General features: G+C 42.8%; 1 protein-coding gene across 2 annotated transcripts in view; it reads left to right on the top strand.

The window, feature by feature from the left end:
• The first annotated feature begins 21,559 nt into the window (after nucleotides 1-21,559).
• ECHDC1 (ethylmalonyl-CoA decarboxylase 1) overlaps nucleotides 21,560-24,245 on the top strand; it is a 43,949-nt gene continuing 41,263 nt past the window's right edge. The window contains exon 1 of one of the 2 annotated variants that reach the window (XM_021294433.2): nucleotides 21,560-21,584. In XM_021294433.2, the coding sequence (XP_021150108.1) occupies nucleotides 21,575-21,584 (10 nt within the window). In that variant the 5' untranslated portion in view covers nucleotides 21,560-21,574. Of the gene's footprint in view, nucleotides 21,585-21,767; nucleotides 22,032-24,245 lie in introns of those variants that run through there. The other variant, XM_065056871.1, reaches the window with a different exon arrangement.

Genomic DNA, 24,245 nt, shown 5'->3' with positions numbered 1-24,245 from the left:
GGCTTCACCCACATCCTGCTGGAGAAAGATCACATTTCTTTTAATAACATGGATCTGGCTAAGGAGGAGCCAGAACAGTAAATATTGATGTGGGCAGAGTTCATAAAGTCCTGCTCATTTTTGTTTTCTTGAAGGATTATGTAGGAGCAATAGTGAGTCTTTCTCCTCTTTTTGATGCCTTCAAGGGAAATGTGAAGCTTTTCTTTTTTTTCTTTTTTTCTTTTTTTTTAACTATGTGGAGCAAAAAACTGGAAGGTGGATTCAATGGTCTGAAACTCAACATGCTTGAAACTATTCCAGAGCATTTCTGGGCTGGAATCTTCATGGGAGAGCACCTCTAGATATCAATAATTTGTTCTTACTGTTCATCTGGAGTTTATCTTTCCTTCTTTAATCTTGTCCCCTTTGGGGAGATTCTCAAAGAATTGCATCATAAATTCTGATAGAAGAGCTAAAGTAATTTCTTTCCGCTTCTTTTATGTAAAAGGTAGGATATTTAGCCATTGGATTGCTGTTGATTTCCTTGTGAATTAGGTACCTAAGTATTTTGGGGATTTGGGCCAAACCTCTGTGAAGAGATTTCCTTTTTGCACTTATAATATTTTTGGTCAGTCTATCCACAGCAAAGTGCCATAATCTGCCTTGAATCTTACAGTTCTCAGCCATACGGCCCATATTCCTTTGCCAAGTTTGCAAGCACAAAATCTACCCTCACTTTGAGAGCTGTGAGCTGTGCAGCTTGGTAAGAAATGATGCATGGGTAGAAGGACCTTCCTCTGCTCCCATTTGAGCCATGGAGTGAAGAGACACTCGGGTGTGCTGGCAGCTCAGGGAGGATGAAATGGGGATATGTGGGGATGTTCATCAGAGAATGAAATTTGCTCAGATGTATGTTAGGTCAAACAGAAGGCTAACAAAAATAATCCTCAAAGCAAACAAAATGCAGCTGGATACAATTACTAGCATGAGGTCTGTCCACTATCTGGCCACTTTGGGTTCTTACACCACAAGTAGTCACTAATGGAGGTTTTTGGCAACAGAAAAATAAAAGGCACTTTAGTGCTACCTTGGTTAGCTTTAAAGCACATGCCCTCTTGTACCATTTCTGCAGAGTGGATTTTGGAAGATGGTCTGACTTTGACAGCGTGTCCTTTTTGAAAGGCTCTGCTGACCTTTCCTTAGAGCTACAAGACAGAAGTGAGCTGCCTGCATCATTTTCCCCTCACTCCTTGACAGCTCCCTATAAATAATAATATTTACAACTTGCAGCTGACATTTACATTGTCTAAAGAAAGTGACCTCAAAGGAGAGAGGCCCCCTGACATGTGAAGTTTATAAAATGACAGTGAACTTGTGTGTTCTGCAAAGTCAAATATAAGAATAGGTGGGACCTGGTGAAGGTGGTGGAATAGCTCAAGTGAAGTTTGACAGTTTTACTACGTGTCTGTGCTTCATCACAACCCAAATTGCTCCTTTCTGCCTTTAACAGCTAGATTAGTTTCCTCACTAGCATTACTATTGCAGCCAGCAGCCAGGAAAATGAAGGCATGCAGAAGCACACTCTGAATTTGATCTGTTTCCTGGCTGCTGGGTTTTACTGTCTGTCTCTGAAGCCCAGCTTCGACCCTGGGCTTTCCCCGTTCATTCATCTCCCACCCTGCTAAAGTCTTCTTTATAATGCTGATATCATATGCTGGGTACGCCCTTCAAACCAGACCCCTCTAGCCCTGCCAAATCTAAAGCAGTGCTAAAACAATCTTTGAAGACACTGGCTGGTATTGGACTACTTGATGGCCTGGATTTCTAGATGATGCCAGCACATGTAGTTGCAATTGTGTTGCCTACGTGAAGCAAGACTCTGGTCTCTCTCTGCACCTGGGATTTTCCTAGAACCTACATTTCAGCTTTTTTGGGTTCATCTTCTCTGTGTGCCCCGTCTGTCCTAGCCTTCTACTCACAGTGCAGCAAATAGGAAACACCCAGTATTTACTACTTGCAACTGGGTATAGTTGCTGGAGCAACAGCTCCCCTGAATTCTGGGGAGCTCCCTGATTCTAACAGGCATGAGCATTTCTGGGTGCTCCCACTGTGGTGTATTATATATTAGGAAGATAAAAGTCACCCAGCCCTGACCACTCAAAATGCACATACTGCCTTAAGCCATGTGCTTTTATCTAAGATTTGTAGACTATTTCTAAGAAGTCTGGGAGAAGGAACTAAGGGAGGCAAGCCTGTTGTCACTGGGTTTAAATTCAGTGGCAGGACAGATGCTAAAATAAATTAAATTAAGGATCATCAAGTCAAAAAAAGTTTCAACACACTGTCTTAGGATATATTGTTTTGCATCTAAAACATGCAAGTTAAAAATCAGTCCTTATATAGATATAATAAAGAATTCTGTTCTTGAGGGTTATTGTTGCTATTGCAAGTCATGAAACTAATAGGCATGAAGAGTCCCAGCAGAATTTTTTAGTATTAATAGCATACTGAAGATTATATAGTTTCTAATCTATCTCCATGTCTCCATGTCTGTGCTCCTCAGCCATTTAAATAAGAAATCTGTTTAGATTGTACAAAATGCATTGGGGATCTTCTTTTCACATATAACTTTATTTTATTGAATCTGTATGTATGAATAAAATCTATGTGAAATAAACTCTTGTGAAAGGTTGTGTGCAGCCTTCTGCCACGTAGCGATCAGAGCCTTGGCCTGCTCAGTCCATGCTGCCTCCCAGGCTGCTTCATAAGTCGCAATAAAAAAAAACACACTGCCAAAAGGAGGATGGCAGCTCTGTGAGTTAACCCCTTGCTGGGTGCAGAGGAACCAAGGATCTCTGAACACATGGTCACAGTAGCCCATATCATGGTGTTTCCAGAGTATAATTTCAGGACAATATGTGTGAAAGATGAACATTTGTCCTTGGGACTGGCTTTTTGAATAATTGTTGCTAATGGTTTTGCTAATGATGCTAGTTTGTTGCTTCAGTGATTTAAAGGAACAGTTAGATCATCAAATCTGGCTTCCTGTAAAACAACAGGCCATTACACTTCATCCAGCTTTTCCCGTATTACTGCAATAATTCTTTTCTGACTCAAAAGTGATGTGTTTAGCTAAGGCTTCTGGAAAGAGACTAAAGGCAACATTGATGGAGAATCTGTCATACCACTCAGTATGTTCTGCATTACTGAGTTTATATATGTACACACACATACGCACATACACAAAGGGAGGTTATAGGTATATGTCTGGCTCCTCATATTAATTAGTTTGGCTTCATTTTCCACTGTGTGGAAAATTATTGTAACATCATGTCTATACAACTAGAGATATTTTAAACCCTATGTATTTCCTCTGTATTTCCTCATCAAATGTCATCATGTAACCATGTCACCTTGTTTTTTTTCTTCACGATTGAATGCTTTAGGTCATTTTGTTTGTTTGTTCCTAGGACAGTGCCTTCCAGTCTGACAGCCTGGCTTGCATCTCCTTCCTTGGCATGAAATTTAGCAGCTTTGTGTTGAGGCCATTTTTATTGAATACCCTGTTTCCCCAAAAATAAGACAGGGTCTTATATTAACTTCTGCTCCAAAACTTATTACTTTTTTACATGTGTAGCTGCCTGGACAGTATTTAAATTGACTTTTTAATGAACTGTAACTAGGGCTTATTTTTGGGGTAGGGCTTATATTTCAAACATCCTCAAAAATCCTGAAAAATCATGCTAGGGTGTATTTTTGGGGTAGGTCTAATTTTCATGGAAACAGGGTAGTTCCAGTTTATCAAGTGAACAAGATCATTACGGTTGACAGTCTTAGTCTGATCTTATCTATTTCTTTCATCTTGTCTTTGGCACCAGTGTTTTTATATTCACGTCTCGGTCTACACAAAATCTGTGACTACTGCTAGACTGGAGCTGAGGTCTGCAAAAGCTCCCCAGATACAACCTCTTCCAATGTTGACTCATTGCTAACAATCAGTTTTGAGATATGGGGTCACATGTCTCTTTGTACTGGAGTTCTGGAGAGTACTCATTTTTAAAACAGGAATACTGTGCATTTCAAAGATGATTGCATTACACAATTAGACAAAGTTTGAGGTTAAGGTCCTATCTCTTATTAGAATATCCAAAATGATGAAAAGTTACATATGTGCAAGCTACTTTTATCAACTAACCTCTCCAATGGGTGAAATGAGACCTGCCTTACTCTAAACATTGTCCATAAACTATGGGTCTCAACACTGCCCACACATACTACGTTGAATGTGATATCAGGGTAGATGGCCTGTAACTGTTTGAGTGTTTGTTTAAATACTTCCAAATTTGGGATTTTTTCAAGTATACTAAGATTTATCAGAAATAATGACAGAAGGTCATTGATCTTTTTAGCTTATTTTTCCATGACAGGTGAAAGTCATCAAGATTCAGGCTGTATTGCATGTTCAGATTTCAAAAAATTCTACTTAAATCTTTTTAAGAAAAATACACTATTTTCTGCAACATTTTGTGTGTATGTTGATTGCAAAATTGTGTGGGCTTTTTTAAGGAGAGCTGATTGCAGTTTAAAAAATGTCCTTTTCATCAGCTTAGGTAAATTGAATTCACTTATAGTAACACATTCCGAAGCAGTATTTCTGAATCCAAATCCATGACAACAAAGAAATGTATTTGTGGGTGAGTACTGCTTATTACTGCAGCTGGTGGCAAGGATTAGCTTGACAAAAAAGGTGCAGCCTGAGGAAACCGAGAAAAAAAAATTGTCACATTTTTAATAGCTTTACCATGCAAATCAATGCACTTAATTTACACTTACCATTTACTATAGATACTGCAGTACCTAAATTCAGCACTGTAGGTAAGACCATGTAATCCTTTGGTTTCACCACCATTAGGAGATGATAAAATGTGTGAAACATTGCATTGTAATTATGGGCCTTGTGCTCCTGGGAAGTCACAGTTCCAATTCTTATTTGAGGATCCTTTGAATAAGTGCTGGATAGAAAGAAATTTCAGCAATATTTCAGGAAATTTCAGGAGAATTCTCACTTTCCCTAAGACATTATTCTGTTTTTACATTTCTTAAAAGAAGGATGTGAAATGAAGATTTAACTGTAACTTCCCTTGTCTTCTTTCCTGTTGACAGTTATTTACCAAACATGTGTGCATAATTGCTAGCAACCAAACAGCTCTGTGAATTTGATCTTTATTTGCCTGCAGTGCAGGTGGGTTTCTTCCAGTCTTTTTCTCGGCTGTATTCACCCATGTGGTGACATTATTAGAGCTTGCAAACTGGACACAGAGGCCATTCCCTCTGACACTACTTCTTGCTGTGCTTGCTCTCAGAAGTGACATGATCGCTTCTGATGGCTGGCTGGCTCCAACTCCCGCTTAAAAATCCCACTAGATTTTTTTTTTTCCTGGGAGACACTGACATAAATAGGAATGAGGAACTCCAGAAACTATGAAATCATTTCTTTTCCACCCAAACAGGCTGTATGTGGGACATTTTTCCAACAATAAAGAGGGTTCTGTCAGATTTATTGCCTGGCTGCACAGTTTGCATTTAATTTTCCCTCCTCACCACCACATGGGTTTACTGCCATGTCCGTATGAAGTAATCAGCAGAATCGGAGATTCAGATCCTCAATGCACCTTCTACCACTGAGGCAACTCCTTCTATTCAAAGGGGCCTGTAAAAATCTTTAATCCCTGTGTGGAGGCAAGACACTTAACCACGAGACTTTCTTGAATGATAAAGAGGAAGCAGATGGAGGAGTCAAAATCTCATCTCTGTTCTGTTTAGTGAGATACTTCCATGGTTAGATGAGTCAATGTTTGACTAGATAGACACCCTAAGGATAGTCAGGTTTGTGCCAGAAGTTGGTTTGTCTCCTGAATAACTTTGGCTTGATGGGCTGTTAACAGAAAGTCCTCCTTGGCGAGGCAGGAGACAATTTTTGAAACAGAGGCTGAGTCTCTGTTCAAAAGAATAGGCAAGTCTCATTCTCCTGATCTTCTAATTGTAAAAATTGGGCTAAAATCCTCATTTGGCATGTTAAATTTTGTATTTTAAGAGTGCATCAGAGAGCGTCTCTACTAACTTGTAAACCTATGTCCCATCCAATTTGATTTTCAACACTGCCACTGAGGATGAAGTCTTTCTTCCGGAATGCTCCTGCAGAAGAAATATTTCTTTTTTGAAAATGAACCTTCCAGGACCACAAGAACAGCTGCAGTTCATTGATGTTAACTTATGACACACACCCCTTGTTATGCTTTGCGGTATGAACTCAGCTTTCATTACTTCCTGAGGAGAAAAAGCTTTGCCTTCCTGATGGGCCTGCAACTGTTTATTCATTTCCCAAGAAAGCTAATTCAGTGTGTCTCTTTCTTCTCATAGTCAAGCCGCTCAGGCAAAATTATGGGAACATCAAATATTATTTTAAAGAAATTCACACTCCATATTTCATTACACTCTCTCATTGAACTGCTCAGCATCTCAGAGCATCCCAATGACAACATCATGCAAGCATGTCTTAATTATGTCAATCCATGAGCATAACGATGCTTGTGTATGAATACATACATTTCTAGCAGTTACAGCTCATAGCTTGTAAAGCTGATGCTCTAATCTGAAGCAGTAGGTTGTTTTGGCCTCTGTTTCTTGTCTGTAAAAACCCAGCACCACTTCCTCATACAGATGTACTCTGGAGCGCAATGTTAGCACAACATGCATCTCTGCTGGCTAAGCAAGGGCTGCTGCCTTGAAACAAACCTGAAATGTGTGGCTGGGATTTTAATTTTCCACCAAGGTTCTTAGACACCATTAAGAGTGACGAGGAAAAAAAAAAAAAACTTTTGAAATTAGAATCATATCAAGTGAGCCTACATGAGCCTACAGGCACTTTGACTAGCCATGCTGCCATGTGGTGCTTCTGTCAACATTGTTGGAGCTGGTTTCAGTGATTTATTAATAAAAACAGAGTAAATACTGTCAGTTGTGGTGCTGGACAATCTGTTAAACTGAACCCTTACAATCTTTTGTAGAACAGATGAATGAAAAACTTAAGCAAAAGCAGTTTGCCTAGGAGCAAAACTACGCCTGCTTTTGGAAGGCATTGGTTGTACATGGGCATCATGCAAAACTTCAGTTTTCCCAGTCTGGATACAAAACCACAGTTGTTTGAAGAGTTTGACCAAGGTTTCCTTGGGTCTTAGAGCTTTGTTTGACCATCCTTTCTCCTCTGTCCCTCCCTCTTCCACGTAGCAAAGGGTTTGCTGAGCAAATTCTGTCTTAATTTGACTGAACAAACCAAATGTTTCAAAGGAATGCTGCCCTGTAAATGACACGATTCTTCCCCCTTGTGGCACTTCCAGCAGAAATCACAATTTGTGATGTTTACAGTAAATATTTTGCAAATCTGACAGACACAAACCCTTGTATCTCATTTGTAGCTGCAGGCAGGGAGAGGGACGATGAAAGCAGAGGTTTGAAGCAACATCTGAAGATGACTTCTGTCACTTCTGACATGAGTTCAGGGCACAGCAGTGCTGCACGTCAAGGTAGGGCTGTGACACTGGCTGCCCTGTGGTGCATGGCCTGATAGGACAGTGTTGGGCTCTGCTGAGAGGCTGTTCTGTTTTCAGAGGTCTCACACTCCTCCAGTCACACTATTTAGCTCCCCACTGTCCCAGCGACCACAGGAGTCAGCAAAGGTAGTGTGTCTCTGCAGCAAAGAGACGCTTCTTGGCAGTATCTGATTAGCACCCTGTTCTTCTTTAGCCTGGTCCCCCACCATTCATTTAAATAGATGCTCTGGAGGTCAGAAAGGATTCCAGACATTTGATATGCTGTCAATGCAGTGAAGTTATGGTTCCTCATAGGAGATCACTCATTCCTCTGTCTCAGAGCAGTAGTGACAGGGGATGCATTTTTCATGTACCATTGCAGACCACAGAGGAAGTTTCAGAGGAACTGCAAGTGAATTTCAGGGTGTAATACCATGTTATTAATTTGATGAAGTTATCAAAATATAACCTAGAGGAGGACTTTGCTTGCCACTGCTCTTCCTCTAGTGACCTGGTGTAATAAATCTGCATAGCAAATAACTCTGCTTCTCTACATTTGTCTTTATTTTATAATACCTGATACCTGCATCAATACATGCCTGAGCTTGTGACGAATAGGAAACTAGACCTCCTGGAAAGGGGAGGGAACACTCTCAAGTCACATCACAGAAATTCCCGTTTGAAGCTCTGGTCCTTACTTCAGCCCCATCTTCAAGGCCTGCCTGCAATCAGCATTCAGCCTCTCTTGGAGACCTTCTTGTATCAGTGTGAAGCTGTCAGCGTTAGAAATGAGGCACATCAGTAATTTAACAGCAGAAAAGCACTCTTCACCTTCAATTTTTTGCACCACCTTTAACTAATGCAGAGCTGTGCTTCACTGAATAACATCTGCACATTTAACTTCTTTACTCTGTACTGCAGGCAAATAAGGGGCATGCACTTCCAATACAATTTTTCCAGCTTGGAAAATCAGAGCCTAGGGCTGCTTTTGACATGAAAAATAAAAACCCATGTGCACTTTCCAGTCAGTTTCAACAGCCTGGCCCAGAGACTCTGTAAATTCATTCTGCTGCTGCAAACTATCATTCTATGTTTCATTCTGAGTTTCGAAATAGTAGTAACCTCTTATTTAATGTCCCTGGTAAGTCTATGGAAGAGAACAGAGTATTCCCTGCCATAGATACGCAGATCAATAACTGAACTGCATGATGAGCAATTTCAAAATATCATCAGTATTTGCCACTGCAGGATATTTTTTCCTCAGTTCTCCTATTTGTTCCCACACAGGTTCCCAAACATTTGATTACCAAAGTGGTCAGATCCATTGTTCGGCTGCAGCTGTTTTGTGGCACCACAGGTACACAGTGGCTATAAACTGAAATGTGCTTTGTGGCTACTGTGCATTAGTGGAAGTCTCAGGTCATTAACTGAATAACAGCTGTAGACACAGAGGGACTGGGATCTAGTTCTAACATGGCAGCTTGGAAAAACTCAGCTAAAAATGACAGATATATGTGTTCTGCACAAAATGTTAGAAAATTGGGTCTTTAGTCACCTTTTCTGATCAAAACAATTAGGCACCACAAAGAGCTGGATCACTAAGGAAAAAGCCAAGACTGGGCTAAGATAGTTCAGCCTAGGGTGGTAGAACAAGCTCATCAAACCATGGTCATTTTACAAATGACTAATAAAAGCCAGCTTCAGCAAGGTTATACAGCACCAGTTTCCCTGTGCCGTCAATCAGGGCTAGTCACCTTTTTCATATGGCACCTTGGAAAAGCAGCTCACTGCCAGCAGGCAGGTGGTTCCTTCCCACAACAGGACCAGGAAACAGTCTCCTGCAAGACAACTGAAAACATGTTTCCTAGAGCATGTGTTGGACTATAGCACAGCGACATGGGCACATATTTGCTTCTGTCTAATGAGTGTGTCTGGGCCATTTAATAATTATGGTGATGTAAGTTCTCCTGACTGCCTGTGAGGGCAGGAGTGCAGGCAGGCCAGCTGTGGGGTGTGATACTGGATTATTGGATTACAGAGAAACAGCTGGCAGTTCCTGCTCTGGCTGCCACAGCTGTAGGTCAGCTTTGTAAGACTGTCACCTTTTATAGTTTGGGACACGACTGACTGAAGTTTAGGTTATATCAACATACATTCCTGTCTACACTGATATATTTAAATGCTTGGTTTTTTCCCCCAAGGAGCATTTGGCCTTCTGTAACACAGTGTACTCAAGATGGTGCTCAGTGCTGGACACTGATTTAGAAACTCTGAGGCCAGGATAGACTGGGAACCATCTCATCTGACCGCTTGAACAAAACAGAGCATTGGATTTCACCCATTTATTCCTATATTAAGCACAGTTTTTTTGGAATTTGATTGAAGACACTTGAGTCAAATGCACACCAAGAGCTAAAACCCTCACTAGTTCCTTTGGCATTTGTTCCCATGGTCGATTCCCCACTCTGCCCCTGCACTTAAAAAATGGGTGTCTATTTTCTCACTTGAAAATATGAAAGGTTTCTTAGTCGGTATTAACTGGTTCACATTGGTTCACATTATAACCTTTTCTCTGCTACCACAAAGGCTGGTGTAGGAGCTGGTGCCTCCTCCTGGTGTGGGCAGGAGGATATGAAAATTGAGCAAAGTCATAGGTGATGCACAAGCGTTGACGTGGCTCCTGTGAGCCTCCCCTGGTGCAGATGAGTGCTGCATGCGTGGGCTGCCAGCATCACCTCCTCATCCTCACCAGCACCTGAGGGTTTGCTTCTCACTGCAATTACTCTGGCATCTCTATGGCAGAAAGCATGGCCGTTCCTCACAGCCTGGTGAAGATGGCAGTAAATGAGGAGCTGAACTGTTTTCCTATCAAGAAGCTGCAAGTCCTGAAGTCTCCACTCTGAGATAAGCCTCAGGTGCAAGGCTTTGTTTTATTTCTGCCTTGAAGTGGAGCCTGTCTTGTGAATACCAGGCCAAACTAAACCGCATATTGATTGCTGCATTGCCTTCCCTGGGGTTGTATCAATAACATAAAGTGCCTGCTACGATATCCTATATTCCTCTGTCTTGATCCAAACATTGGTTTTCCCTATTTGTCTAACCCTACAGGGAATATAAATTGGCTTATTATTGTAGGAAAAATGTATTTCCATTTAGTTTTGTTGAAGTATCACTCAGTTACTTCAGGAGTGCATATAACTGCTATTAATTATAAATAACATTGTTTAATTTGGAAGAAAAGCTGAGACAACCAGCAGCTCCTCCACTATTTGTTTTAAAGCAAACCCTGTGATTATCCCAGACCCAGATCCCAGGTTGTCCCGATAGCAGGAGCAGCAGAGCTTCCCGCCTCTGCTTCTGACCTCAGGGACCTGAGGGCAGCTGCACTGGCAGCTCTCCCCATCTGCCATGGCTGCAGTGACTCTTGCTGGGAAAGGAAGGGGCGATTCCACCCCTGTGCTGGAGCAAACATAGGCTGTGTCTGAGACTGAGACACATGCTGCATGCTGCTATGAATCCCACTGTTTCTATGATTTTCCCTGGGACTAAATGGAGCCTCTCATTATGTTTTCCTCTAGAAACTCAGTGCAGCACCAGAACCTGAGGCTGAAGGACAGTAATTCTGTGTCTGCCCTCAGCATCCACCCTTAACTCAAATGGGAGGTCTCAGTCTAGGGTGGTCCTGCTGCTAAAAGTGTCATTCTTGTTTTGTGCTGAGACAAGGCTATGCAGAGTAGATACCTAGAGATTACAAAAATATGCCAATATTTCAAAGAGCATGGTGAGGTCAAACTGGGCCAATATCATTTGTGTATGCACACACCTCTATCTATCTAGCTAGCTATCTGTAACACAGATTGCTTCCTGCTTTCTTCCCCAGCTGGGTCACCATAAAGTGTTACATGCTAGAGAAATTCATCTTGGTTTTCTCTCCTAAGCCTCAGTAAACAGATTATGACCTCTGTCATACAGCCATCCCAGACAGGATGACACCTGGGTGTTGCTAAACAACACAGACAGTGTTTACCTATCAGCTCAAGCCCTGCAGCTGCGAAGCTCAAAAAGCATTGCCATGGCAAGGGATCCTTCTGCTTCATGTCAAAAGTGCTGACCAGCCAACACCATTTTCGCAAATAGATTTGATTGTCTCCTGTCTTGGTGAAGCCAAGTAAGCTCTATGTGCACAACACCTCACCCATCTTCTTTCCCTCCTCCTCTTTTTTGTTACTGTCCTACATTTCCCTTCTGCCTTCACTGTATAAACTTGCCATTGTTATTAATACCTTGCTCCTTGTTCCTTCCTGCCTTGACTTTATAAGGGAAGAACAGAGAAGCAGCCCCCTTGGAAAGAAATAAATGTTATTACTACGAGGGGATGAAAACTGCACTACTCCAGGTCTGTAGGCTCCCACATTGCCATTGTGTTTCTGGGAGAGCCAGAAAAAGGCAGCTAAAGTCCTTAAACTACCCATATCACATGAGCTATAAAACCTGAGAAAGTGTGCCAGGGAGCCCTGAACGTCCTGGGCAGACAATACTGTTACAACAATAAATTTATTCTCTGAGCTCATTCTGCTTGCAGGTGACAGATACATGTGCAATCCTATGATTTAGCACAGGCCTTATGTGTCTAAGTCTAGTGTCAGAGGAAAGCTATATTTACCAGAAATGGCGCTAGTATCTGGTGGTATTTGATTGCCTTGCATAGGAAAAAGCAGAGGTTTCCCTGACGTGAACTGCTGCAAGGTACACAAGGCTCCACGTATCAGACTGACTTGATCCAGAAAGGGAGCTCAGAGAACAGGGCAATACAGACCAAATGTCAAAAAGACATTAACATACTGGGGAATGGAGAAAGCAGGAAATTTAATATTTATTCTGTCGAAAAAGCTGTTACGACAGCTCAGATATATGTCTTGGCTGTGTTGTGTTATTGTAATAGACATATTACTTTTCTGTTGAAACTTACTTTATTTTTAAAAGGACAGGAAACCTGCCAATGAGGGCTAGTGTCTATACTTCATTGTAACAGGAGATAATACTTGGTGCAGGAGTGATCAGAATTACTAGTTTCTGATAAAGCAGCCTGTGTTATGGCTGCATCGACCTTTAAGCAATGCCTGCTGAAGTACCTGCTTGTTCCTTCTCACCTTAGCATCTTGTTCCTACGCTGTACTTCCCTCCTTTGTTGTGCCTGGCAGAGCTGCTTGTATAGTCACACCATGAACTAGATCAGAGAACTTCTCTGAAAGACAGCTTGCATTTCCTTGGCCGTGCTACTTTCCAGACAAACCAAAAGATCGATTCAGTTGATGATCTGGAAATATAAACCCTTGTGTCAACATGATGGAAGAGGCTTAGGTTAGGAATGAGCTGCTAAAGGAAGGTAGGGTGCTACAAAAACCGTAGCAGCACTGCTACCAAATGTGGGGAAACTCTACTAATGCAATGTCCTGAGTGCCTCAGCCATACTTAGTGGTCACGTCAGGCCAGCACCTCAAGACCACAAGTCTGTAGTTCAATCCAATGATTACTGAAAGATGTTAATGGGCCCCATTCTCTGGTCTTGCTTCACTTGCTGCATCATGATTAACTCTGAAGTTATTATGCTGTAAACTAGTAATGTATTCAAATCCATGTATGCTCAGAGGGCGATGTAATCAGGTTATCTGACAATTTGTGTTCACATGCTAAAGCACTAAGACTAGCAGCAGCCATCTGGCCAGGCGGGGCCTTACGAAAACACATTTATGCTTCAAAGTGGAAGCAAAGATAGACAAAACTCCTTTACTACAGGAGCCAGGAGAAAAACTAATGCCATTATTAAATCAGTTATCAAGAAAGGAAGGGATGGAAGCAGGGCAAAACTATATAAAGTAAAATTCTGCTCCAGGTGACCTGACTTCTCCTTCTTTACAGGTTGCCTGGTCCATCCTTGCTGCTGACCTGCTCTCACAGTGCCAGACAGTGCAGGCAGGAAGCCCCAAAGGCTGTGGGCATTTGTCCCTCTACCAGACTACATGACAGCAGCTGCAGAGGCTGCCAGCAAGGATGTCAGCCCAAAACAAACCTCTCCCAGTGAAAATCCTTACCTGTAAAATGGGGATGATGGTGCTTGGACACCCTCTTCCTGTCAGTGGTGTTCCACTGCACTGGCAGCCAGGCAGCACACATGCTGAGGTGTGTTGCCTTTGCCTTGGGGTACCCTATGGGGAACACTGGGTTGTTACAAAGGAGTTAGAAGAGCCACCAGGCAGGCACAAATCCATAGGAAAGCACTTCTTATTTTTCTCACTCACAGGTCAGTTCCAATACTGAGTCTCTTGGGCTTGGAGTGCAGGGGATAATGAATGCTGGTGTTGCTGTGGTCCGTTGTCTTCTCTTACTCTAAAGCCTTAAATATACATTATGATTTGGTAAATTAAGATGAAATGTCAATGTTGTTTGAAACAGTATTGATTCCACCTCAGAAGCCATGTGGCAGAGTAGAAGCATGGTAGTATATAAGGGACCTGAAAAGTCCCAGGTTGTTATGTGGTAGGAAGAGGAATGAGCTCACATGGTGGCTAATACAGAGAAAATTTTGGAGAATCACTTCTAGTGTTTTCTGCTTTTTATTTGTGTCATGTTTGACAAAAAAGAATCCTGAAAGATGTCTCTTGAAATAAATGTTCCTAGGCCAATAAGGACTCCTTCCACCTTCTAGTATTGAAGAGCTCATTTGCACTAATAATTTGTATTGACAAAGCCTTTACAAGTTGTAGCAAGACAGATTTTTAACTATAGCATGGAAAAATCCTTTATGTCTTCTGAGAAACCTTTGTGAGAAGCAGTGGCTCAGCTCCTGGTTCTGAAAGAGTCTGGGCTGCAGCAGGAGCCAGACACCACAGCTGACCCACATGTCAGCTGCACCAGAGCCCAACAAGAGATGGGATCAGGGAGCTACCACTGCGTTTTTGGCGGAACACTTTTTCCACCTTCCTCTCAAAGACCTGTATCACATGCATTTCAGGCAGTATTTTGTCCTCTCTTCTAGCTGGTAAGGATGTGGTGTTGTAGCTGTTTGACAAATGGGTGTGATACACCAGAGAGCAATAGAGGAAGAGACTGAAGCACTGTGGTAGTAGAATAAATACATGGGAGTGCTGATGCTACTTATGGGGGTCTCTACCCTTGCTGTGTGACCTGGCACATGACAGACTGCCTGTCTCAAGCTGCTAAGATATATACGGCCATAAATGTTTGATCACATTTAATGAATAAAATACCAATAGGTAGTGTTACAAAACACTCTCTAAAGGATGTCTGTCTAGCCATCCATCTATCATTCAACAGAAGCGGAAGGGAAGGTAAATGGAAAGGCAGGAGGTTCCCCTTGCCACTGTCCCTTGTCTTCATTGGTGGGGAATGTTTGCTTGGTCTCGGCAGAGATGTCAGCTCAACCTCATGGACAGAACAACCCCTGCTGCCAGCTCACGTAGCTTCCCTGCCTTCCTTTGGAATAGCAGCAAGGTCTGTACGCAGCATTGTGTGGAGGGAAAACCAATATAAATCCTTTGGAAATGATTACATGATACCTCATCACCAACTTTATAGGAACAGAAAAATAAATATGTCTGCATTAAATAACTTACTGTGATTTATTCACTTGATTCAACAGTTACAAACTTGTAAAATTGTTTTCTTGGTATATTACTAGGAAGTACATATTGTTTAAGCACTGGAAAGACAGAAAGACATTCTGTGAAGTCAGGTTTTTTGTTAATATTTTAAAACCTATTGTATTCACATGTACCTGAAAGGTGATAAAGAGAGATGATAAAATCAACAGTGTGTTCTTTTCATTTCTTTATGATATTTCTTGTCAGGGGAGGTGGGTCATATTTTCAGATGTACTCTGCAGAAGCATCTTGAAATAAAGCTGTCTGAATGTACAACCAGATAATGTACAACCAATGCAAGCAGGAGCAGCCCTTTCTCAGGGACACAGATCACACAAATTTGTGCTGAGGCTGACTCCAGCCTGCCGTCCCCTGGTTGCTTTTGATAGTCCAGGGATTTTGCACTCCTGCTACTTCAGGCCAGCTGGCAACACGTACCTATCTAGATTAATTTAAGAAAAATAAGGTTTGACTGCGCTGCTAGTGAAAACATGGGAAGAATTATAAGCTAATTCACAGATATTCATATTCAAGTGTTACATTAGGCTTAAATTATTTAGTAAAAACCAAACAGTTAATTGAGATTTTGTATGTTGTTTATCCAGTTGTCATCTGTTGACAGGGGAAATGGGTCAGCACAGGAAGCATCAGTAACATAACAGTAACCTTGAGAGGTCTAGTTTGCTTCCAAATCTTTCTGCATGTGGTTTTAGCTTTGAATTAAACCACAAAAGTGCTAAATTTTGACACTGTAAAAAGAGTGATGTGTTAGAACATTAGACCTAAACAGGATTGTGCTTTAAATGGAGGAAAAGTGCCGGGCCTACTTAATCTTTAAAGGCTTTAAGAAACAGTAAATATTCAAGATATTTTTCTGTGAAAAACAAACAAACAAAAAACAAACCCAGTGTTTTACAATATTAAAGAATACTAACATGTAGGTATAAATTAATTTATTCTTAAATTAACTGTTTCAGCATTTAATATAATGAAATTTCTGATGATAGTCAGATGTTTATTTTTATTAATTATCTCTTTTGCTATTATAGTATTTTTACATGCTTTGTGTTTCTATTTAATGTGGTGTTTCACAATATAAGCTCTAAGCTGATCAGCTTTCCCATGTCAAGTCCAAGTAGCCCTGGTGAAATCAAGGTCATAGGTTTGAGCAGGCTGCTCTGCCTCGACCCAGCCGAGAACCTCATTATCCACCTTTTGAAATAATTCAGCTGTGGAAGGCATACACTTACATAATGTCCACTTCGGACAAATAACAGCAGCTCTGCTTTTATAGATAAATGCTCTGCAGCTCCTGCTGCCATTTAGTTCTCACAATTTACTCTCTCTGTAACATGTCAACCAGAAAAAATAGTATGAGCAAAAACCAACGATGACCAGAAAAGAAGAAATCGATGAAAAGGCAGGTGAAAGCAGGGATTAATGCTACCTTAAAAAAGGTACCTAAAAATATTTGAGTTCTGCCTATTTATCAACAATCTTCACATCACATCAGAGCATTTTCCGTTTCACCCAGAAACACTGTATCCCTCACAACGGGTGCCTCTCCAGCATGGCAGGAATGGCAGCTTCTCCTCCATTGCCAGATTCCAAGAGCTCCGACCGGAATCGAGGGGTTGTCTTTGCTTTAGCTGTGGAGATTTGGCTGCTCCATAGATAAAGATCTGGCCATAAATGCAGTTATTGGTGTTGGTGGCAGCATACGTAACCTCGCTTTGCGGAACCGCTGCAACTGTGAAAGTCTGAAATCTTCAAGCAGATCTCTGCAGTTTCTCATAGATGGATGTTCTGCACAGGTATCTAGGCACAAAAGTGCCAACATCTACCATGATTTCATGTTACAGCAACTAATAGCAACTCGAACTGCTCTCCCAAAATCTTTAATGCACTATGAGGCAAGAGGGAATGTGGTTTGGCAGGCTGAGCAGACCTGGTTCAGCAAAGTGCTTATGTGTCACTGAAATCAGTGGGACTATTTAGGGGCTTAATTGCTTTGCTGAACCCAGTCCAAAGAAACAAAAAGCAAGACGGTTAAGCTGCAAGGCCTGGACATATATATCTTTAGTCTGGAACACTTAGATCCTTTATCAATATCATGATTCTCCCTAATAATTCATGGTGGTTTAGAAAAGTTTCAAAGGGAGAACAGGCCTTACTTTTCTGGCATTGATGTAGCAAACATTTTGGTGTCTGTGTAACATTATTCATGCAGATAGTGCCATTTTCTTAAGAACAGAAAGACACAAGTGGAGCGCGACAACAGGCAGTTTTCTCAGGTCAGATCTGTATTTTCAACATCTAAAGCATTTAAGCATTCCTACCAAGGTTATACAACTGCTAGAGACATCTGGACCTAATACTGAAATGTTCCCTACTGCAATCTGTGTGCATGTGAATATTCCTGTGCCAGAATATCTGTTTTAAACTCTCTTCAAAAGAAAGTACAATAAGCTCAGGGAGTTATATTTTGTCCAGTTGTTTTTCTTTAAATAGTAAACACACCTCAGACAAATAAAAATAAACAATTCCAATACCAATGTTGGAATAACGCTTTTACTCACTGGCTAGTCAGAACCTATACAAAATGGTTGCATTTGCCCTAATTAATGGCCCATTTTCAGGAGCATCTTTTAATTAACAGCTGACATTTAAGCAGCACTACAATGTGCTGTGCAATTATCACCTGGCCTACTTCTGTGTGATTCAAATGCTCTTGGAGAAAAAGGCACTATGCCTTTTTTTTCCTGAAACTTTTACAGAACAAACTTTTACAGAACGTGGCAAGAGAGAACTGAAGAAGAGGGAGGAAAGATGGATCTTCAAAGGGATTTACAGTGGAGTTTCCCAGTATAATTAGCCTGACCCAGCGACTGGCTGCCCCCTCAAAAGGGGGGCACCTGCTCACACATCTCTTGGCTTTGCCCTAGGCCACGTATTTCTAACCCACACCCTCTCCTCAAATTTTGCCAAGGGGAAAGTCAGGAATACAACTGAGCCCATTTGATAGCTCAGTGTTGCTAAAACAGCACTTCAAAAAAAAAAAGGCAAGAAAAAAAAAGGTGGCCTTCTTATTATGCTTTCCTCCACCTTCTTTCCCTTGTTTTGTGTCCCTGTGTCTCACCTGGTAGCAAGCCAGGCTCATTCAGTTTCTTAGCCCTGGAATGAAATGTGCTTAAAGCAGTTTTCTGCTAGTTCACTGAGCTCAACTGGCTTTCTGTGCAGTCACCCTTGGTACTTGTTCTCAGGAAGGAGAAAGAAGGAGTGTGGGACCACCAACCCTAAGTAGAGCTGGGCTGTTCTTTTAAGCTGTACTGTAAATTGATCAATCTTGTGAAATAAGATCTTATCTTGTGTAGGAAGGTAAACCACACACTAACATATTTTTGTATTCATTTCCTGATAGAAAACTGATGTCTAATTAAATCGCACTGTGGTAAAGTGAAAGGTGGGACCATGTGTTAGGGGCCTGTTGACCCTTTTGGCAGCAGCTGGACTGAGCCCACTCTTCCACTGGTGAGCTGTAACAAGACAGAGGACTTTGCTGAACAAGAACATGCTTTACCTTACCAGTTCAAATTGTTCCATATTGCATGCAATAACTTAAGTAGCTATTAATGTTTAAATGCATCAATATTTGCTGAGTCACTAAGAGAGTGAGCAAACACCAAGCTGTGGCCATACTGAACCTCACTCCTGCTCTCTGGCCTGATGAATATTTCATTATGCTACAAGTGAAACAGCTTTCATCACGAAGGCCTGGGCTTCTTTCCCCAGCTGCCCCACAACACAACACAGCCCAGCCTGCTGATCATGGCACATTCCCCAGAAAAATGGGGTGGTTTGCCTGGGTTGAAGAGGGTGTTCAGCCCAGCTGGGTGCCACTTACCATGCCTTCCCACCACCAGAGGTGGGTGTTTCTTGGCCTCTTCTTCCAGCCATGTCTAGTTGGACACTGGGGTCAGCTCTGCTGGTTCTCACAGAGCACACAGGATGGGCCCCTTAAACATTGTGGGCAGAGAATGTATAATCAACACGTCATGGTAGGACAGGTATGGACCTACCTGGGAAGATCTGAGCCCTTTGCGGATGTAACCAGTGACCCAATCTTGCGTGGGAAATAACCTCAGTCTCTCATGCTGGTGGCTTTAACTCATGCTGTGGACAGGCTGACATACAGGTGCCTGATAAGGTTGCATGGTGACTGTCCTGTCCCCAGCCAGCCCCTGCCTAATGAAATCAAACAGCACTTAACTTGGCGTGCAGGGCTGTGTTTAGAAAGCTGTGGCAGCTCATGGCTATTTCAGACATCTGCAGTGGGGCCAGGAGAGACAGCTGGGGTAGCAGCCTTGTTAGATAGTCTGATATAAATTGCCTCTTCCCATGAATCACAGCTGCCAGGCACCAATGGGATTTGGAAACCTCCATGGCTAGGCAGTGAGGAAAAACTGTGTGCCATGATTTTGGATCCAGAAATCTAAAATTTAGATTTCAGAAATCTAGAATAAGAATGCAGGTATCCACATTATTTTTGTGGATCTAATATTTGGAATATGCATTAGGCCATCCTTTAGCTCATTACACTTCCACACAGAGCTAATTATATTTGCCTCCTAAAAATTACAGTCAATGGACCCACTATGTGGGGTCATATGTAATTTATTATCCAATAATTCCTGAGATCTAAGCCTGGATCTGTCATCAGTTTGTTCCATGGCTCTGAAAGGAGTTTGTAAAAATAGCACTAGGGAGCTCTGCATCTATTGGAATTCAATATTTCAGTCTGGCAGTCTTGGATCCCAGAGTGAGGCATTGCTCTTTTAGCCAGTACACCATCGCCAGCTTCTGGGTCAGTGATGAGGAATGGGAACATGCTAAATAATTCAGATGGTGACCTGGCTCTCCTAGGGTGGTACTGCTTTAGCAATGCAAGGAGAAAGTGTGATTGAAATCAGTGAGATTGTTTGTATGAATGAGAAACTTTTTTTTTCTTTTCTTTTTTTCCTTCTTATTGTACAGTCGAACATGTAGGGACCAGCATCACCATCCTGCTGGAAGTTACAACCCGTAAGGGGTCTGTAGTGTCTCTTTTCAAAGAAGATCCCATCACCTGTTCGATTTCCTACAGTCCTCATTCTGCACTCTTAGTATATCCTATGCTATTCATCATATAGTAGAATCATAGAATCATATAATGTCCTGAGTTGGAAGGAACCCACAAGGATCATTGAGTTCAACTCCTGTCCCTGCATATGACAACCCCACAGTTCACACCATGTGTCTGATGGCGTTGTCCAGTCTCTTCTCGAACACTGTCAGGTTTTGGGCTATGCCTGCCTCCCTGGAGAGGTGTATAATACAGCACAATAAAAACAGAAGTGAGGCAAACTGTTGTTTATAGAACTGAGCGTCAGGTTTGTGCTACTTTCACTAAGTGCTGCTAGGTGGCAATATGTTACCCAGAAAACGAGCATCACTCTCCTGTATTTTGGAGGTAGCTGGGATGTGTCTGAGCATTGCTCTGCTCAGAAGGGGACAAGGCCTTGGAGCACGACCTGGTGAGAGCTGCTTCAGTTACACAGATTTCCAACTTGGTGCTGAGGTTTTCCAAAAACAGGTTTTCCAGGACAGAATCCTACTAGTAAAATCTCTCCTCTGTGAACCCAAGACAAGCCTGCTGGTTTGCAATATTTCTGTTTATACTGGGAGTGTTGTAATAAGGGAATGAACCCTTCTGTTGTATAAAGATGTTGTCACCTGGAACTAGATTATTTTGTATTCTCAGAGGATTCTTTTAACCACATAAAATCAAAAATATCTGTTCACAGTGCAAAGATTTTGTTTTTCCAAATGTATGATTAATTGAAATCCTCTGCATGTTCAGTCATAATATTTAATCAACTAGACCAACTTCAGGACATCTGTATTGACAGTTGGGTAGAAAAACAGCTTTAATAAAGGTGGAGAAGATGTATTTCCAGATAAATCTTTCAGCCATGCTACAGATACTTAAAACTGAGTCATCTTATGTATGTGTATTAACAAGAAACTAGTAATAAGGACTGGCTTGTATTTGCATATTGCTTTGAATACACAAAGTAGTCTGCCTTGAAACAAGAATTTATTTCCCTTGATCTGGCTCCTGGCATGGCAGCCCGTTTTTGCAATGGGGGAAACCAGCTGCCAGGGGAAGGGCAGAGAGAGCAGGGCTGTAACAGTGCCAGTTTATGCCAGCTGTAAATGTACACAAAATCACAGTTTGAGGATTACTGCCTTCTGATGCCGGGGTAGCCTGCAGCTGGCTTGACACTTCGGCCCAGCTGCCAGAGTATGGGTGCAGGTGAGGGGCTTTCTAGCAATGCAGGCTATTGGAGCAGGAAACAAAAATAATAATGACCTGCTTATGTGGGATGTAGCAACCTTGGAGCTAACCAGCATCTTCTGCACTAACACCGCTTAAACAGACTGAGTTTTCGGTGCCCGGGGTCACCTGTAAGAGGGTGTGGCATGGTGGAAAGGACACCGCTTCACCACTGTTGTTCAAGCTGCCGGCCCCAAATCAGCCTCGGACTCGCAGGGGCTCGATAGCCTTACTTCGCTTTGCCCCGCGGCTTTCCCGGCATCCGCTGCTCCCCGCGGCACAGGCCTGGGCCCGGCCCTTCACCGACCTGCAGCCGGGCGCCTTCGGCCCGGCCCGGCGCGGCGGCGGTTCCCGGCGGGGCCGCTTTCCCCGCGGCACCGCCCGCCACTGCCCGACCGGCGACGGGAAGGGGAGCGGTGGGGCCAGGTCAGTGCCCGCCCGCGGTCCTCCGCTTCCCACCGCCAGCCCGGGGCCTGCGGCGCTCGGGGGCTGTTCCTGGCGGCTGGCCGGAACCGCGGCGGGGGGAGAGCAGGGCGTGTGGGGGGGGCCAGGGCTGCTGCGGGGCCCTGGGGCTTGCGGTGGCGAAGGGGAAGGGCAGGGGCGGGCCGGGGCTTCGGGCCGAGGAGCGGGCCCGGGCCTGGCGGGGGCGGGCGGGAGGCGCGGTGCGGCCCGGTCTCGCTGGGTGCCCGGAGCAAAGGTGAGGCGGCCTCGCCGCTGCTGGAGCGGAGGTTCGTGCTTCTGCCTTGGCTCTTGCTCGGCCTGGAGGCCTCGGGTCTTATTTTGGGAACAGCCGGTTATTTCCCGCTTTGGTCCCGCTCGGCACGGAACCCTCCCTTGGCTCTTGATTTAAAGTAGATAAATAAATAAAAAATGGCCCGTGCTAGGAATGCTTGTCTCAGTCAGACCAAGTGCTGCAGGCACTTGTTGGGGCTGGGCATCTTTCCCAGCAAGAAACCTCTGCTGGGAAAGGAGTTTCCCCCCTCTCACTCTCTAGTCTTCTCTTTATTTCCAGGGTGCTGCCATGCAGGATGCCTTTGAGTCCCCAAATTTAGTGTGTAGAGTGAAGGAGGCACAGGCTGTCCTGGGGTGCTGCTGCTTGTTCCCTGTGCCGTTATAGGGGAGCCCCCAAGAATCACGTTGGGTGGCCAGTCTTGAGCTCAGGATGCGGTTTTGCTGTTGCTGTGAGCAAGAGCATTTACTGGTGGTGATGGTAGGGAGACCAGTGGTAAAGAACAGTGTACTAGGTGGAATTCAGAGCACTGCAAAACTGGGAAAGCATTGGTATTTGCGGTTGCAGCTAGAATGAATTCATCCTTACACTTTTTGTGGTTTAGGATTTGGTGATCAAAAAGCAACCAATCAGTTGGTTGTGGTCATTTCTCTTCCTGTGAAGGAGCACATCTGTTCATTTTAAAGGTGTCCAAAATACAACTAGTGGGCAGTGAGCTTTATGTGAAATTAAAAAGTGTTTTCTGTCACTGTTACAGTGTCCTTCACTGACAGAAGCAAAGAAAACCACTTTAGATTAAAGCATTAAAAGATAAAGGGCCTACGTGCTTTTTGCAGAAGATGACAGATTCTTACTCTCACTCTCTGCTGTGAAACTCAAGATCTTGTACTCACTGTGTGTCCAAAACCAAATGTCCCCATAAATACACAGGACACTACCTAAAACGATTTATTTTGTAATCTGTTTTGCATCTTTGAATGCCGTTATTTTTCACTGGACTTGGGGCTGTTTCTTTGTGATTTTTTTTTTACTAGGTCTTTAATTAAAATGTGTTTAAAAGAATATATACTTGGTTAGGAACAGAGAGACAGTTCACGTCTAAACCTTAGCCTGCAGGGACCATTAGAAAATACAAAACTAAACAAAGAGCAAATAATTTGGGAAACACATAGCTTTCTATCCCTGGAATTGAGCTGCTTAGAAACAATGGAAAAAAACAAGGAAAAAAGAGAGGTAGAAGCAGAAAAGAGGTTTAAAGGGTAGGCCAGCTAAAAACTGAAAGCAAAGAGACTTTTTTACTTACAATGTTTAAGTGCCTTTTATTTTTTTCAAAATTTATTTAGTATGTGCATTAATTTAAGCCATTTTATTTAGTTAATGTGGACATCTTCTCACTTCTTGTTCACAGCTTCTGGACAGGTAAACATTGTTTCTAATGCTGACATCTAGAAACTAGGAGGCCCAAACTTTTTGTTCTTTTCTCAAGAGAAAATTAGAAGCTAAAAAAACCCTGTCCTTTATAATGCCAGCTACATCTAAAGCCTGTGTGTAGAAGAGTCACACTGAACTGGAGGGGCTAGTGATCCCACCTAATTTATCTACAATGTGGCTGCCAGAGACCATGTACTAAAACTTTGAACAGGGTTCAGCAAATTTGAGAGCCATGGCCTCTGGAGAAAGGTGTGAGCTTGAGGTGGCTTCTGTTGAACTTGGTAGAAATTCTGCTTTGTGTAGAAATGCCATAGAGGAGGTGCTTTTCCCTTGTCAGGGAGGCAGAATTTCCCGAGGTTTGTTTAGTTTCTGCGTTTGTAAGTTACGTTTTGTCAGCAGGTTTTCTGCTGCGGGTCCCTTAGCATGTTTAAGACCTGCTCGCTGCATTCTTCCAGCTGAGGGAAAGTCAGCTGGAGAGG

Source organism: Columba livia, chromosome 3 (genome assembly GCF_036013475.1).
Source record: "Columba livia isolate bColLiv1 breed racing homer chromosome 3, bColLiv1.pat.W.v2, whole genome shotgun sequence".
Classification (NCBI taxonomy): domain Eukaryota; kingdom Metazoa; phylum Chordata; class Aves; order Columbiformes; family Columbidae; genus Columba; species Columba livia.
Note: the sequence above shows the minus strand (reverse complement) of the source record. Positions and strands in the feature narration are given on the sequence as shown.